Raw genomic sequence first — 18,219 nt, forward strand, 5'->3', positions numbered from 1 at the left:
GATCGCTTATTAAAATTTACTCGACAGCCCTAATTAAAAAAAAAGGTTATGAATTTAATTTATAGGCCTTTACTCGTATATTTATAGTAGAATAATTAAGATTATTATATTAAAAAAGCCTTAAATAGACGATATTCCTCTTATTTCTTACTTCTTATTCTTATTTCTCTTATTATAAAAAGAGATTTTTTTATACTTTTTCTATTTATCTATATCTTATTTTTTTAGTATTTTCTTATATTTAAACTTTAAATCTTCTATTTTATATAGAGAGAGTTTTTCTAGAGCTAAGCTATATAGTAAATCGCTATCTATATATAACTAGACCTTAAGACCTAGCTAATTATTATTTAGAACTTATTTGTGCGTGTAGTTTTTATAGGACGTTACGCGAGACAGCACTAGTCTAATCTTAACGTCGTACGGCTTTAAGTGCACGCAGCTCTGTCCAGTAGATCCTCTCGCTCGAATCTCTCCCAAAGTCTCCTGGCTGACTATCACACAGCGAGGAAGTCTACCAATCAGGCAAGAACCCAAAACGGATCAATACGTGCATCTGCAACGATGGAAGCAGGCCGAGGGTTACCACGTCTGGCATGAGTTTCGTGTGTCCGTCGCAGGTCAGGATTATCATGGATGGCTAGGCCGGTATGGGAAGGGCATACGGGATGTATACCAACTGTAGTTGTAACTCGAGAATGAATATGATATATAGAGGTTGACAGTAGTCGCTCCGATCTGCCATCCAGCCGATCTATTCGCACGGTTGAGAATGAAGAACCGAATCGATTATCTGGGCGGGTAACTACACACTCTACTTTGACTCTACTTCGGCTTATTTGTAGGTGTTCAACATTTAAGGAGCGTGGCTTCAGCGAGTCAGGCCGTCAATCAATGATTGATGCCATGGATATACTACTGAATTAGAAACCTTTTCAATTCCCAGACAGTGACACAACTGTGGTTCAGCTGGAGCGCGTCTTGCATCGACATGTTCTTCGACTACTTGCTCTAAATGTCGTAATTGACCGCGAGATATTTGATTCTGTACCCAATTTCGAGGCAAAAGCAATATACATCGCCGAGTTCAACATTATTGGTCGTGTACCGCAATCAAATCATCCGAGAGGGAAGTATGAGATGTGAGAAGCCTTTCCCCATGATCTGTCTATCTAAGCATTCATCAACCTAAGTCTACCAGCCCAGGCCCTGACGCTCTATCCACTTTCTGGTCGCTAGACGCGAGCCTTTTGATCCAAGCCTGACCTCGAGTCTTCAGTCTGACCTGACTTCTTAAGTACCCTGCCCAGCACCACTCTCGTCGGTAGCAAAATTTGCACGTTGCCAGCCGAATCTCCTGTTGCACCGTCTCCCTAAACTCTGCAAGATTATCGGTCCCATTTCGGTATCTGGATGAGGTCTGTGGACGGTGAAGCTTCTTTTCTGTGGAGCCAATGTGGTATCCGGCAGCATAATCTCCCCCCTGAACTCGAACGTAGAGCCTCCGCGATGCTCCGCTCGAAAGCCCAAAGTCGTCATCGCTGCCACAAAGTGAATCCAGTCGGCACTGGACTCCTCCTTCGTCATATCCTCGTTAGGGTCTGGGAACATCAGGCGAACCACCTTCTCTGCGGTTGAGGCTGGCTTGAGCTTGTACAACACAGGTGGCGTCTCTTCAACAGCACTTTCGTTGTCTTCTGATAGGCTGCCGGATTCTGAAGCATGGCCTCGTCGGGTTTTGGTCTTGGTCTTCACGGGTTGTGGCAATCGGTCCTTCGCCTCGACCTCTTGCTGTGTGCCGAAAGATCTGCATTCTTCTTGTTGAGGTGCCGCTTTCCTAGCTGAAGCTCGCTCCCTTGCGGCCTTGAGGCGGTCCAAGACCATGCGTCTCTCACTGTCTAACTGAGCAGCATTTTCCTCCGAACCAGACTGTCTCATCCACTCCAGCTGAGGATCTATACATTCTTGTGGTATGCCATTTGTCTCTAACATTGTCTGGTATGTACTTCTTGCTTTTGCCCATAGACTTTTTAGTGCCGAATGTGCGATGTCGCGCCGAGCTAGCCAGTTCTCGTCTTTCCTGCCAGTCGGCATGCGAAATTGGTTCAGAGGGTTGATAAAAGAACCGAGTCCCATTTCTGCCGACAGCATGATGACCAGCTTGTTCAAGACCTGCCATGCTCCTCGGGTTTCTTGGAGAATGTCTGGACCGGGCAAACGGAAGGAGGGTCTGTGAAGATCGAGTAGCTTCATCATACGTGTGATAGCTGCCAATTCGGATATGCATCTTTGAATTTCCTGGTCTATTCTCTCGGCTTCTCGGCGGGGACAACTGTCGAGAAAGTCGTCAAGATATTGCAATACCGCCGAAGGTTCGAAAACATGTCGCTCATCGAAATTCGACGTCAGCTGATAGAGGCACCAGCCGATGCGATCGTCTCGATGGAGGGTAGTGTAGTCTCTGAGCTCGAGAATCAAAGCGGTTCCCAAAAGTTGCTGCTGGGCAGTACCTGTGACCTTGAAAACCTTCGAGAAAGCTGGAGACCTTATCAGATGTCTTTTCAGGTTTAGCTGATGATAGGGCAAGGATCTCCGCAGCATCATCTCTAAGCTACCGAGCGCTCTCTCATATTCCTTGGGCAGAGGTTTCCCAGGACCAATCTCTGATCCACTCCTTTGCAGTTCTCGCTTAACGTTCTGGCATTCCTCTAATAGCCATTGCCAGTCCCTAGCTTGGAGAATAACTTTGAGTGTCATGATGAAGCCAATATTATCAAACTTCTCCTTCGCTGTGAGGTTTGGCCGATGCGGTCCCTTCTCTATCTTGTCGAACCATGTTGCTTCGTGGTATCTGGAGCGCTTATAAAAGTACTCTAAGTCTGTTTGCAGAAGCCATAGCTCGTCTTGTGCTTCATCTGCCTGATTTTCAGCTATGTCAATCATTGTGTCAATGTTGAAAGCGGGGGCAGCAGAGTAGGGTTGGTTGGAAAACATTGCTCCGAATGACAGCCAGGGCTGATCTTTCTTCTGGTCGGCGTTCAGAAACTGCGACCATTCCGTGCAGACCTCAAGGCCACGAGGGGCGATAGCATCCGTAGCAGGATCTGTGGAGATGACTTTGGCGGGCGTTTTTAGTGACTTCGAAGGTTTTGCGCCGTCTAGAATGACCGTAGTCAAATCACGCAAGAACTTCAACAGAGTTTGCTGTGACTCTAGGATCATCAAAGCTCTAGGCGCCCCACATGCATCATTGCGATGCACCGCAACGGAGTCGAACGTGGACCATTTGCCAAACTGGTCACCATGCATCACGATGCACCCATCGGCGGACTTCTCTGCAAGAGTGCACTGTTTCCATCCCGACCACAGCATTGCATAATCAAATGGCACCCACTCTTCTGGAAGGGAGTTGGTCCGGTGAGTTAGGAGGCCGAGGAGTTTCGTAGGGTCTCCTGACAAGTCATCCACATTGAGGTACGGCAACATGTAACCCATGCGATACTCTCTCTGGTGCCTTAGCTGCTCCACGCGTGATGGGATGTCGACGAGTGGGTTGCGGTTTCGATACAAATCTGGCTTGGCCTTCTCTAAGAACGCTTTGCGCTTTCCAACTCCCGCGCGCCATCTGTTGAGAATGGATAACCCAGATTCCGAGATCTTTCGACGGAGAAACGCGCGATCGACTTCAATAGAGCGGGAGTAGCTTTTGGCAAGCGAGGCAGCGTCCTTTACATGGCCGAGGTAAACGAAAGGGATGAGATCTTGCTGATCGAGTGTCCTGTACTGACGAAGGCAGTGGCTGCACTCACAAGGAGGCTTGAAGTTCATTTCTCGCATGACCGCAGCTATTTGATTCCTCGCTCTGACTACTTCCGGGTCAGAGTAGTCAATGGCCTCACCCTTGGCCTTGGTGACATTTCTGGTAGCCATATTCAATCGCCCCAAGGCTGAGCCTTATGGGACCACAAATATCTGAATGTTACGTGAAGTCTGAACCAATGTAGCTGACGGCTCGAAGCCTTGAGTCTTGTTTGATGCGAAGTAAGTCTGGCAAAATGAAACGTCTGTTCGAAGGTCGCCTTTGTATGAGATTAGCAATTTGCGAGGCTGAGGAGGCTAGTAAGAAGAAAATGTAGGAGGGAATGCCCTGTTTCCTGAAGGAGGCGAGGGGAAAGAAGTGATGAGCTCAACTTGCCTTGCTGGATCTCACAATGGTCAAGCCCCGGGTGGCCAAAGTGAGTCGGTTTCACTTTGATGGATGCCCGAAAGTCCAAAGAGATATTTTACAAATAGGCAGATGAGCTTTGAAGGCAATGATTTGAGGAGTGAGTGGTGAGAATGCGAAGGAAACGTTCAATGGCATTGAGGTCTTGGCATCAAACACTTCACTTATGAAGATTTGTGATTGGTCGAAGAAACACGCCGCTCAGTAGTATTCACCCATCGCTGCTTTGCTGGTTTCCATTCGAGTGACAGAATAGCATTCTCAACTAGTGGTCATGTGTGGCACAGAGGGGATACAGCAGACAACGACCTCCTCTGCTGATGAGAATTCGATGGATTTTGCTACCAATAACACTACTGTTGCCTACGGCTCTTGTAGTAATCACAGCTCTGAGAGTGGCAGCTCCAACGGCGACATCGATGCAACCAAGGCTTGTTACAGCAACTGAACGCTCACCGACGCCTCCTTTCGTGTCCTACGGCAAATGGAGGTTGATTTTCAATACCATACCTCACCCCAGAAGGCTTTAACGGTAGAGATATCGTGAACATTACCCTGTTGCAAGGTTTGGACGAGTCAAAATTAACGACTATCTGTACAAGTTCTTACGTCAAACCTTTCCCGCCTTGTCACTTTTTGGACATGCCTATTTAGATTCGGCGGAAGATCTACGAGCTCATTGTTGATGGCAACCACAGAGTTCAGATCAAAAGCGACCTTGAAGACTTCATTCCGAGAAGTATCATTCCTTGCAGTGATCACGGTTCTGCTGGATGCCTCCTAAAAATCTACCTCCATGAGTACGTTCCACAAACACATCGCCCAGGCACGGGAAACTTCTCTCATATGCGTTGCGCAAGCTCTGAAGCCAACCACAGCTGTCTTACATGACATGCGGACTGGCAAGCAGCAGATTGCTACCAACGTTACCTCTGAAGACCAGTTCGCACTGTGTCAAGATCCATCCATCTGTGCTGGCCGTGTGCAAGACTCGAGGCTTTGGAAGACTTGCCGACAGATCTGCGACGAGGAGCGCTCGTTCCTATACCACAGCAACACATTCGTGTTCTTGGCTTTCGCCACTTTTGCCGTTTACTTCGGGCTCATCGCCCCAAAATCAAGCGCACATACATCGCTCAATTGAACCCAACAGACTGCGCGCCATCCAGGCCATGACCAAAGTAGAGCTCCACGGCCGCTTCGGCGGCACATTCTCTCCGGGTTTTCTCTCGGCCAGCCGTCTCATCTGAACGGGACTCGGTTGCCTCACAAGCCTCGAGCTGAACCTCGAAGATTGTGCCGACAGAGAGAAGCTACCACACTGGAAGATTGACGACTGCATGTTCAACCAGCCATCATCGTTGAGAAAGCTTGTAGTTGATGTGCAGACTTTCATACCGCGGAGCCTCATTACTGAAGACCAAATACTGACTACCAAAAAGCAAGATCTTAACAAGGCAGAGGAAATCTTGCGCCGAATTTTGAAAGAGGAGCAACTTTGTAACACGGCAGAGCAATTCCTCGGCTATGATAGGACGGCTGCTTTTAAGGTCACCGATGCAAAGAGGGAAGGGTTCTTAGCTCGGAAATGAAGGCTTGTATGGATCGGAATGGAGGATTGCTGGTACGGACTGACCAAAGAGATCCTTGACGAAGAAGCCATCTAGAGTGCTATTATTCGTTTCAGTCCAGGGGGTATGGCGCGGTAGTACAATGTTCGGATTATGGCACCCTAAGCCATCGTGGTACTCAGGAGACTACTACGAAAGGAAAGCACAAATTCGCTGAAAAGCTCATTGAGCGAATTTGGAAGAAGGATGGATTTCAGAATGAGAAGGCAACATTCCTTGGACCGGTGTGAAGTGGAATCGGTGACTGTTGGTGAAGCTTGAAAAGTAGATGCGCAATGGCTCGTGAGATGGATATGGAAGGGTTCCTAGAATGAGATCTCAGGATGGATTCTCACCAGAGAAGCTGCGTAGAGCGCGGTGGTTCAATTCGTGCTAGTGATGGTTCTTCATATATACTTCGAGGTTGCTTGAGTGGAAAGTGGCCGATGAGCCGTCTCGAAGACGCCTAAAGTCACATCTTTCAAATTGAATTCGTTATGTCTAAAAATCAAAACCGAACGCCAACCGTTTATCCACTTAAGAGATACAATCCACACAGCTCCCGTCGACATAGACCCCATTTCCCTTCCACTGCACCCTCCTGAACTCCTCCGCCTACGTGTCTTCCCCCTCAAACACCAACATGCTCCACACAATGAGTCATTCCCCTCCAACTCCACAGCAACATATCGATCAACATGAAATTGGTACCCCGCCAGCCGAGCCTTTTCCGACAGCGACATCGAAGTCGCCAAATCACGATCTGGTAAGAGCGAACGGGTTGATGTCATGAGGGCACAACCTCCGAATTTTGAGGCCCGTTTCGCGAGCGTGCCTCGATGGCTGTACGTAGGATTTCCAGACATTCCTCTTGCCTTAGCGCCAGGGCATCGTTGTTCGCCTGTGACTTCCAATGCTGTGGCCCCGTTTCCTTTACCAGAGCAAGCACATCCCGACCCTCGTTATCCCTCGTGTCTAAGTCAACATCGGGATGTGCGCACAAGAGCCTCACAATCGCTGCGTTACCATCTATGACCGCACTTGCAAGGGGAGATACTCCCCCATTCTCTTTCGCGTTTACGTCGATGTCGGAATGAGATAGCAGGAGCTTCACCACTGCTTCGTGGCCTAAATGTACCGCATCCAAGAGCGGAGTCCTTCCATCTCTGTCTTGCGTGTTTACGTCGATGTCGGAATGAGATAGCAGGAGCTTCACCACTGCTTCCCAGCCTGCACGTACCGCATACAAGAGCGGAGTAAATCCCAGTCTGTTTTGCGTGTTCACTTCAATGTCGGAACAACCTAGTAATATCTCTACTATGCCCTGTTGACCGAAGGATGCAGCCAATGTGAGAGGTGTGTCTCCAAAATGATCCTTCGAATTGATCTGGACGTTCTCGTGTTTGAGCAGCTGTGTGACTACATCCGCTCTGCCAAACGCAGCTGCAAGCCACAAGGGCGTCTGGCCTGCATCGTCTCCTGAATCTATTACAATATCTCTTCGTGTCAGTAGCAGTTCAACAACTGTACTATGTCCTTCTTTTGCGGCTGATGATAGCGGAGAGCTATCGAAGGGACCTGGCAAGTTCACATCCACGTCTTCACGCTCAATCAAAAGCTTCACTGTTTCATCTTTGCCCGCTTGTGCAGCAATGCCCAGTGGTGTCGCAGTATAAAATAGACGCCCGAACATAGTAAAAAGGCCGCGGTTGTTCACATTGACATGGCTCTGTGACAGTAACAATTCCACCACGCCGTGATGTCCTTGTGATGCCGCCCACCACAACGGTGTCCGGCGAAAATGGTCCTTGGCATCTGCCTCGAAACCGTGGTTCAGAAGCTGTGAGATCATTTCTGCATAACCGAAATACGCGATAATGTGCATTGCAGAAAGTGGGCTGCGCGACATAGTCCCATTCATATCTAGAAAGATAGAATATCGTCCGTCTAGCACCAACAGCACTTGGCTGGCACTCGAGACTCTGTGATCGTCTTTGGCGAAGCTCATCATGAGTATTTTGACGTTCTGCTGCTTACACAATCTTGCATGAGTCGCCCAATACCTAGCGGCGTATTCGAGAAAAGGATATTTCTGCAACCGAGCTTTCACAGATCTTCCACAAGGAAAATCCCAGTCCTCTTCCCCTTCGTCTTCGTCTCTATTCCTGAGGGTATCTTCGGCTCTGTTTCCTTCGGCAAACTCTTTTTGTCGTACTTCGTTGGCCCAGCCATCTTTAAAATTCTCGTAAAGCAAATAGGTAAGACAGCTTATCGCAATGTCCTGCTTGGCACAGGCTAGAACTCTGTCACCGTTTCGCCTGAAGTATTCCTGGGTGGTGTAGTGGACCAGTCTGATGATCTGCGTTTCTTCGTCGACGATAATCAAGCCGGCACAGAAACCCAGAACTTCTTCGATGTCGCCCAGATTATCTTCATCAAACTCTCGCGTCCCAGGCTCGATTGCCAAGGCATGTTGTACTTCTTTTACCGTCATCAGCCTCTCCGAGTAGGTAAGCCAACCCAGTAGCTGTTTGGCAAGAAGTCTGAAACCTTCCATTTGGTTCTCAATTCTCTGCATTGCTCCATCGTAGGCCAGATCGAGAGCGTTCGATCCTTTTGGCAGTATTTCCAGCGCTTTCTTGATCAGCTTAGAGCTTGTTTTGTCCTTAAGCGAGTCCATGTGTAGCTGAGCCAGAAGAAACCTTGCTCAATCCATCAGCAGAACTCGCACGCAGATGGCAAGCCAGCAACTTACATTCCCTCGACCGAGTCAACTATAGCAGTCGCTATGGCCTCCTGTAAGCCCGTACTCTCCCTCACACATTTTGGCAGATCCGAAGTGTGCCCCTCCACGTATCTCCGTATATCTTCTGGGCTGGCCCGAACATCCATACATAGAGGATGGTGGAAGTTCAGAGCCAGAGAAGGGATGTAACGCGACGTCGTCATCAGATTGAAGTGATGAAGATCCTGCAGAGGACGTAGGCGTCCGATTAAGGTCTGACGAACTTGACCAGCGTTCCCTAACTCATCGAGGGCATCCAATATAACATAAACCCGCGACAAACGTGCCATCGAGGATCCTGTCATCTCTAACACCTCTTCAAATGTAGGTCGAGTCTCCATTTTTTGGTGGTGCTGGTACATCTTTAAAATGTTTTCCGGAATCAAATCTTGGTGCTGGAGCAGCTGCTTTGTTACGCTTGCTGTAAGGTTGATGGGTGTCTGTTCATCTTGTCTTTTGTAGTCGCAATATATGTAGGCGGTTACAACGTTCTCCTCACCAGGAATTTGCTGCAGGCGATCTATGACAAGCGATGCTAACATAGTCTTGCCTGCTGATAGTCAGTCTCAACGTTTTTTTGCGAGATCTTGGCACTGTCAAGACTACTAACCAGCACCTGGCATCCCTTGGCAGACCAGAGTCTTTCCCTCCTTATTCACCCATTCTTGGAATTCATGAGACCCCAAAAGCCATGAACCTGTCTCTTTTTGCCGCCTATTAGATAAGTCACTTTGCTGTGGGGCAAAGTTGAGAGGTGAGAGCCATTGCAACAACTCGTTCCGCTCTTGTTGGTTTTGGTTTAGTCTTAGATTGTGAGTGTCTTCAATTATAGAGTCGACCTTTTGGTTTGTCGCTCGGGACGCTTGACTGGGTAAGAGTGAGCTGATACAGAACTTTTCATATTCGCGATATCGGATATATCAAGATGCAATTTTCTTTTAGCAGATAACACTCACCTTGCAAGACTAGTGTTGAAGGCATTCAGAAACGTTGTGCTAGAGATCATGCGATCTCGCAGCTCATTGACGGTAGCAGAGTCCCATTTCAACTTTCTCAAAGCCTTCTGAGTCCTGGAGCTCACGCCAGAAGACTCGGTACCCAAGCTCTCGTTCTTCCGTATCAGCTTCTCAGTGTCATGGAGGACGCCACGACAACCTTCAATCAGGACCGGGAGATCGTCGGCCTGCTTATCAGTAAGCTGGATTCCAGAGAGGTTGTTCGCAATGTCATCGAGGACGCGGTGAAGACCAAAGACGCTGGACTTGATTAGTCAGTTTATTCCTGAACTAGTGACAGTCAAGGTATACTCTGTTTGGATGGCATTGAATTGATCGGAAGCGTCGCGAAACCTGCCCCAGATGGTACGTGCCAGAGTCGAGACGGCTATGATATCACCGACACCGTAGCCAAAAGACATGCCTGCTGCTATTCCACCCCGGTGACCCCTGTAGAGAGTGAGAAGAAGATAATAGAGAATTTCCCACAAAGGCGATAAAGTCTTGTGAAGTATGAAGAGGAAGGAACAAGATAGAAAATGGAAGGTGCGGGGGCCTCAGCTCTCAGCCTTGCTCACGTTGCGAGGCCAATGCAGGCTGACATATTGCCAAGACGCTAGCCACTTTGAGATCGAGCCTGTTTAAAATCCCTCAGCAACGATGCCGTTGTCGTTGTGTGGCCGTGTTGCTACGAGTCTACTAAGTAGGTAGTAGCGCACTTGCTTTAGGCTTAACCGCAGATATGCCAATAGTCCCCGTGAGTCTCGTCGTTTGTAGAGAGTAATTCACACCTTACGGGTTCCCCCTTGAAACGAAGCAATTGAGTCGTCTTAGCCCAAAGCCCAGCAATATTCACAGATCACCTATCAGCACCAAGTTCAAAGTCTACTCTCTACACATAATCAATCTCTTCCTGCTGCAAACATGGACTTCCTACCGTAGTAATGCGGGCATCAGCGTATAAAGTATGCCGTACGAAGGTGTACTACTCGTTACCCATGTCCCAGAAGCCTGTCTCCATCTGCTTCAACAATTAGCAATCAACCAGCCAGGCGTATCAGAAAGTTACATCCACAGACCTTAGTAGCATGTATGAATATCTTCACCAGCGACTCAATCTGGCTCGGTGACTGCAGCGCGGCATGCTTTTCCAATATCGCTGCCAATGACTCACCCATTAGCATCGGCCCAATGAACAACACAGCACTCTATCGGCTAGGTATATGCACCTTCCCCAGCTTCAACCGCCGCCCGATAGTCATCCGCCACATAATTCTGTATCCACTTCCAGTACCGATTGCCCTGCTCTTTCACGGTTTCCGGGTCGTCCCACAACCTTCTTGCGATGATGCCGTAGCCCAGAAGGCAAGGCGCGAAAGCCATTTGTAGCGCGAACCAGCTTTCGGAGTGCGCTATGTCGAGGACGTAGCGGGTGTAGGCTGTGCAAGCTGTGGAACATGAGCTCGTCCATGTTTTTGTTGACACAGTCAAGATAGGAATGGTTGATTACCTTGATGTTCTTCCTGTTTCTCAACCTCTTTCTTCGAGAGTCCGAATTCGGCGCAGTAGTCTAGGTGGAGGGACATTTCGCGTTGGATATGGAGGATTTCTTCTGCGCCCTGGATTGAGATTAGGGCTGTCATTTCAGAATTGGAATCGTGGTGGAGGAAAGGATACACATACCGCAGCAATGTCTTCCATCGAATTCGTCTTGTACGCGCTGAGAGCTTTGGCTCTTGCGAATTGCACCAGGAATAGGTAATCCTGGACGAGATACCCCTTGAACTTCTCAACCGGCAACGTCCCATCGCCAATGCGCTTCACGAAATCATGGTGGACGTGAGCATGCCACACGGGTTTCACATCCTCGCGATTCAGGAGGTATTCGATGAAGTATCCCCTAATTAACATCTGTCAACATCAAGCGAGGAAGCCAGCTACCAGTAGTGAAAGGGAAAAGAGCGTACGGAGAGAACGGAAGAGTATATGTAGAGTGGAAGTAGTCGATCAGGCCCTTTCCCTTGCTAATCCCAGCCTCGACATATCGGCACGCCTTCTGAGTGGCCGACGGCACGGCGTCCCCGAGGGCGAGATTCGAAGCGATTGCAGCTGAGGAAATCAATATTTGGGGTGCTCATAGTCTCTGAAGTCGACAACATACAAGCAAAAGCATATTCAACCCCCAGCGGAAGACTCGCACCGACATATGCCGTCTTGATGAGGCTGACATCCGTTCCATCGTAGAGAACGTCTACAATAACCTGCTTATCAGAGTCGTGTTTCGGTACGTCGAGATTCCCCGTCAGAGGTAGTTGGCCCCCTTTCAACAAAACAAAATCCGGTCCGAGACTATGCAGCGCTTTAGCAAGATGAGTCAGATCGTCCAGATTGCGGACATCCGGTTGGTGAAGAGCTCCCGCCTTATCCAATAGCAGTACTGCCTCTGAAATGCTTAGCGTCAATACCGTGGTCAGCGGGAGTAACTGCGTGTGGATAATATGCACTGCCTCATCTGACAGGAGCTGCGTTCCGCTCATAGACACCACGACCTACACTCGTGTAAGCCCGAGGCTGACAGAAAGGCGTAGAAGCTAGCCATCGTACGGGATCGAGGACCACGAATCTCGGGCCATGGCGTCTCAAGGCGTCAACTACGATCTGGACAATTTCTGCCGAAGCCAAAAAGCCTAGGCGAGAAAGGGTATCAGATTCTCGCTACAGACAGCTTTCAAGACAAGGGATCAATACCAATTTTGACGACCTCCACCCCACCACCATCGAAGCAGCCGTCAATCGCCGCCTTCACAAATGCCACGGATGGACTACACGTTTCCAATGCGCTCCCAGGACCATGCGCTGTCAAAGCAGTCGTCGCGGTGACGGCGTAGCATCCGTGAGCGGCGATGACTTTCTGATCGGCTTCGAGGCCGCTGTCCAATGCGGTGGTGCCTCAGCACACCAATCCTACCCAGCATCGGGAGCTCCAGGGATGCTTACCTTACACCAGAACTATCGGAGTCTGCTATGACGAGGATACGTTTTGGAGACATGCTGTGTCCAAGGGGTGGGTTACAGCTCGGTAAAGTAGGCGTGGAGAAAGGTTCCGCGCGGGTGAGGCCCGAGCAATTGCCGAAATATCTCCTCGGAAATTAGCGATTTCGAAATGGATAAGATTGCTTGGCAAAAAAAATCGCGCCCCGCCTCCGACTTTTTGTTAGCGCCATTCATAGAAATTTATAGAGAACTTACTCCCCTTCTATATTTGATCTTAATTTATATTTAAAGCTTCTATATAGTTTAAATACGAATATCGTGATATTATAATATCTCGGAATATCGCTAATTCTCGTTAGACGGCCTAAGTAGCCACTAATAGTTAAGAATCTTCTAAATCTCGTTATCGCTCTTTCTTTAAGCGAGTCTCTTTCGCGAATAAATAAGACGATACTATTATTATTATAGCTTAATAGAAGAAAAAATAAAAGAAAATTCGAGTTATTTAGATAAAGATTAAAGCTATAGTTAATAAAGTAATCTTAAAGAAATAGTGAGAGATTATTAAACGCTGTAAAAAGAAGAAGGCTATATATTATAAAGAGTAGAAGAATTATATAACTCGTTTAAAGGCTAAAGTAAAGACTTTACGACGTAAGAAGAAGCTTAAAGAATAACGTGTTACTACTATTCGCCATAAATAAGAAGTTTATACTACTATTATTTATCGCGAGAAGAAAAAATAGATAGTTATATAAAGAGATATTAGAATAATAATTGAAGAGCTTTTAAATAAGGTAGAGCTTAGAAAGCTTTATTCACCTCGAACTTTTACGATAATAAAGAGAAATGAGAATATAAGAAATAGACTCTATAAGTACTCTATTAAAGTCGTATTAAAGATATAAAATAAATCGTAAACGTTTATTAAATAGAATAATAAGATTAATAGTCTATATCGTAAAGAAAGCTTCGATATCTACGTTTTAAATATCGATCTTAATATAGTTATAAAGTAATACGATATTAATAATCTTAGTAAGATTCGAGGATAAACGAAATCTACTTACTTTAAAAAAACTCGTTAAAACTTTATTTTAAATATTATATCTATTAAATAGTAAGAATAACGAGTTAAATCTATTACTATAGTCGAGTAATAGAAATATTCTAAATATATCCTCGATATAAAGCTTATATATATCGATTATATTAATCTTAGAAGAGATATTTAGACTATCGACGAGCTTATATAGTTATCTTCTTATTACTAAATGAGAACTAGTATTCTAGAAGATTAGTATACTATTATTCGTAATTGATAGAAGTCTCTTAGTAATATTATAAAGCAATTAATTACTAGATAAATATATTAGATTACGAGCTATAATTATTAAAATATCTATTAAATCGATAAGAATAATAAATATTATAAAATAAACGCTATAATAAGAGAGAGATAGATTACTATTATTTAAAACGGTTAAACTACTTAATATTAGTCTTCTTTACTCGTATATAAGATCTTTATAAATATAAATTCTAGTATTAATAATAATAGTTAAAAAAAGAAGAAGACGATTTTAATAAAGTAAATAAAGACTATAATAAAATAGTAAATAAAGCTTAATTTATTAAAGAGTATAAAGTCTATAGCGAGTATAATTAGTGAAGAAAGTTAGTTATTATACTTATAATAATTCTATTAATCTTCTTCTTATTAGCTTTCTTCTTACTAATCTCCTCCTTCGCCTATATATTCTTTTACGTTATTTTAATATTTCAATAACTATTTATAATAATAATTAATTAATATCCTTTCTTCTTCTTCTCTTATTACTACTATAGAGATTTCGCGAATAAAAATATCGTCTTCATAACGATTAAGTTCTATCGATATATATACTAAGAAGAAAAATATTATTAAGCGCTTTTAATAGTAAAAGAAGAAAGATATAAATAAAGCGATAAGAAAGCTCTAGATCTATTAAATTTAGACGTTTATTAAGTAGTAGATATAAGATATAAACGATATAAAAGCTCTATCTAACGCGTTTATCGATATCTATAAATATATAATAAGTAAAGATCTATCGTATAATCTTCTTCGAGATCTAAAAGAAGATTTATTAATCTTTAAGATCTTATAAAGAGAGACTTATTAATATATCTATACTCTAGAATAATTAAGATAAAGATAGAAATAAAGTAAAGGATTTAATTAATATTATATAATATTTTATTATAATTACTCCGCGATCTCTATAATTAAATACTTTAAATCTTATTTAAATATCTTAATTTTATCGTTAAATATATAATCTATAGTATTATACTTAAAATACTTTATTATAAATCTATTATAACTATTAATATCGATTATATACTTTAGAAATTCTTTAAAGTTATTCTAAAAGATATATTAAAAGATCTTAAAATAATATCGTATTTACGTCTTAAAAACGCTAAATATTAATTTAATAGAATTATAGTTAGATGAGTATAAAGGAAGGTACTTAATAAGATAGTCTTTAATATAAATAGTTTTAATAATATGAGAATCGATATAAACGCTAACGTTATTTAGAATAATAATATTACGCTTTTTAAGATACTCGTTATAAAGAAATAATAATTAATTAATTAGTTAATTAAGAATATCTTTCTTACTATAATAGCTTTTTTTAATTTCGATATAAAATAAATAGCTAGTAGTAATATATATAGATAGAATATTAAAAGTATTATCTTATTTATATTACTATAATATCGAGTAGAATTATCGATAGAAGTATAGATTATAAATTATTACATTATTTATAGCTTAAATAACGACTCGTTAATAAAGACTAGCTGCTTTATTTTAATTTAACTTATAAACGCTTATTATATAATACGTAATTCTTCGCTTTATAGATTGATTCTTTAATTCTTCTTATATATAACTCTAATCTATTTTAGAATCTTATAGATAATAGACTTATAGATCTTAATATCTTACTTCTCTTTTAGATATCGCATTAATTCGCCTTAATATAATTACGATTTTTAATATTAATAATTAAGAAGGGTCTTTAATATAGTAGATAATAGCTTAAAATATCGTTTTTAATAATATCTATTCTATAGAATTATAATATAATTATAGATAATAAGATTTCGCTCTTATCGATACCTCGTTATCTTACTCGAATAAATATTCTAAGCTACTATATTAGATCGTTAATAAGACTTAAAAAGTAGTCTAGCTCGCTAATAAACGAAGAAGTCTTTAAAGTTAGAAGGCGGTAGTAATATAGACGATAGAAATATTATATCTTAATCGAGAGTATCTATAACGATCGAGTTAGTTAAAAATATTAAAAAAATCGTATATATATACTATTAAGGTCTTACGAATATTTAATTAAGATAGTAAGCTATCTAAAAGAAATGAGTTATTGCATTATAAGAGTGGAAAGTACGTTCTCTATAAATTTCTATAAATAGCGCTAATAAAAAGTCGGAGGCGGGGCGCGATTTTTTTTGTCAAGCAATCTTATCCATTTCGAAATCGCTAAAAGACCCCACACAGGTAGAAGGGCATGACGAATTTTTCGGCCTGGAAACAAAGAGGGTTTCCAACCCACCACCATCCCTAACAAAGGGAAAATATCCGGATTTTATCCCTGATAGAGGTCGTTGCATACCGTATGCCGTGCAGATGCTGAAGTCTAGAAGGGTTTCAGAGGCGCTCGACGCAGTCGCCCCCCGGGAGGCGCGCCGGAGGCTAGGGGAGTTTGGGCTGGAAAAGGGACATATGTGCAGAGCGCGTCTCGGAGTACCCTAAGCTACAACAGATACTCGGTACATGCTGAGTATTTGGGGCTTCACTCCTACGCAGTCGCATATGTATGCTGGTTATACGCACCCCATGCCGAGCCGTGAGCCCGTCGAAGGGGACGGGTCTGGAAGCTTTGATGGATGGTTGGTGGGTGGATCGGGTGTTGTGAAAATGGAACCGCACTGCACTGAGGGAGGGAGGGGTCCGGGAATCCCGAAGGAATGTATTTTCTACCACCTTTGATGACTCGACAACGAGAGTCTTGATGACAGAATTTTCGATTCATTAAGGATTCTGATCGACTAGCTATAGATCTTTTGTACCAAAAGTATGAGCGCATGTTAAACCGTTGAAGAATGATCTGACTCCAAAATTTCGCCTCTGTGCATTTTATTCTGAAGAGGGCGAGCCGAGTAAGGGCAGCTTCAGACGTGCTATCTGCCACCTCGCTAGTCGACGCTAATGTGGCGGCCTTCGAATTTTGCCGGAAACAACTTGGCCGGTCGCCGACACTAGCTATCTAGACCCGGCCTAGGATCTAGCGGCGGAGGTGAAATATCTGTAGGTTGCGAATCTGAAGCTAGGAGTAAGGCGGTGCTGGAAGCGGGATGGATGATGGGTCGGGCCTCGTTGAGATTGGGCTGGATCGGGGAATTCCTTTGCGATGGGAGTTGCCGATTGACGGGGTAAGCGAGCAAGAGGGTGCGGAATAGTTATTTCAATGCGGGATTGGAAATGATGGGATTGGTGGCGTCATCAGGATGCGTTTTGTGAAGAAAGAAGGTATTTGTTACTGCTATGTACGAATCTTATGTACGAATCTTATGTACGAATCTTCTGTATCAGTGCGTCTCGGAAGACTCTAGCACGGCATGTTTTACCTGCCACATCATGCGCCGCTGCTTGAGCGTGGTAGGAGCATGGAGTTTCTAGCCCCGTTAATGATGATTAAAGCTTCTTCGGGCTGCCACGACAAGATAAAAACATCCACCCTAACAGGCAGCCTGTATGCCATTGCGCCACGAGAATGATCAATGAGGTCTAGAGCCTCGTGGCCCGTGGAAAGCCGGTTCGCGGGGATGGGGCGTGGAGGGATCCCCGGTGTGTGTGGGGAGGCGTGTGGGTTGCAGGATAGCCCTAGATTTATCAACCACGCAACTGCAGCCGAGCCAGCCAGAATTTTGACGACGAAGATGGGAGGAGAGACACCAACTTGCCGCTCACTGTCGCTGATCGAATCGAAAACAAGGCAGGGCAGTGAAGGAAAGCATCGATTTGGCTCTTCAGCCACTGCAAGGGAGTATGAGGATGTGAGCCATTGGTAGAAATCACCAAACATGGGAAACCACAACATTGGCATGAGCGGCGGCATGTCGGGATGACTGAATGCGGGTTTCTTGAAGCTTTCGCAGTCGTAGATGAGAATCATCGTGGACGACAAATACAGAATTGTTTAGCTGTCGCAGAGCATAGAGTGTAGCCACAGCAGGAACCTTCTCGGAGGAAAAATTGTTGGAACACCCTGCGTAGTTCTCAGGTAAGGGAGATTTCATCCGGCAACAGCTTGCTCGAAAGCGGAAAGTATCGGAACCGATAGAAAGGCCCTACTCTACCCGCCATCGAAGACAAGCACAGCTGCCATGTTGCCTGCAATTTTTTTTGGCAATTTTGGTTTGGAAATTGACAGTGCAGGTGAGCGCTCGCGCTCGTGCAAGTGCAGCCGACCGTTGTTATCAACCGAGCTGTTTATGCAGCGCTTGTCGGCGTTACTCGTCCGACAATCTAGC

The 18,219-nt window shown here is 44.4% G+C and overlaps 3 protein-coding genes across 3 annotated transcripts; all 3 read right to left on the reverse strand.

Annotated features, from left to right (window-relative positions):
* Positions 1–1,293: 1,293 nt before the first annotated feature.
* HO133_003929 (uncharacterized protein) lies at positions 1,294–3,930 on the reverse strand (the record flags this gene model as incomplete). Its single annotated transcript, XM_037294851.1, has 1 exon — positions 1,294–3,930. One exon carries the CDS (start codon positions 3,928–3,930, stop codon positions 1,294–1,296), a length of 2,637 nt encoding a protein of 878 aa, XP_037148898.1.
* A 2,692-nt stretch (positions 3,931–6,622) lies between these two features.
* HO133_003931 (uncharacterized protein) lies at positions 6,623–10,037 on the reverse strand (the record flags this gene model as incomplete). The annotated part of the gene is made up of 5 exons (XM_037294852.1): positions 6,623–8,537; positions 8,591–9,170; positions 9,231–9,487; positions 9,577–9,876; positions 9,928–10,037. 5 exons carry the CDS (start codon positions 10,035–10,037, stop codon positions 6,623–6,625), a joined length of 3,162 nt encoding a protein of 1,053 aa, XP_037148899.1.
* Positions 10,038–10,830: 793 nt separating this feature from the next.
* On the reverse strand, positions 10,831–12,665 carry HO133_003932 (uncharacterized protein; the record flags this gene model as incomplete). Its single annotated transcript, XM_037294853.1, has 8 exons — positions 10,831–11,063; positions 11,126–11,234; positions 11,299–11,515; positions 11,583–11,724; positions 11,777–12,164; positions 12,220–12,302; positions 12,364–12,545; positions 12,613–12,665. 8 exons carry the CDS (start codon positions 12,663–12,665, stop codon positions 10,831–10,833), a joined length of 1,407 nt encoding a protein of 468 aa, XP_037148900.1.
* Positions 12,666–18,219: the final 5,554 nt, after the last annotated feature.

The sequence above is a fragment of the Letharia lupina genome (assembly GCF_014066315.1).
Source record: "Letharia lupina isolate WasteWater1 chromosome Unknown contig_19, whole genome shotgun sequence".
Lineage (NCBI taxonomy): Eukaryota > Fungi > Ascomycota > Lecanoromycetes > Lecanorales > Parmeliaceae > Letharia > Letharia lupina.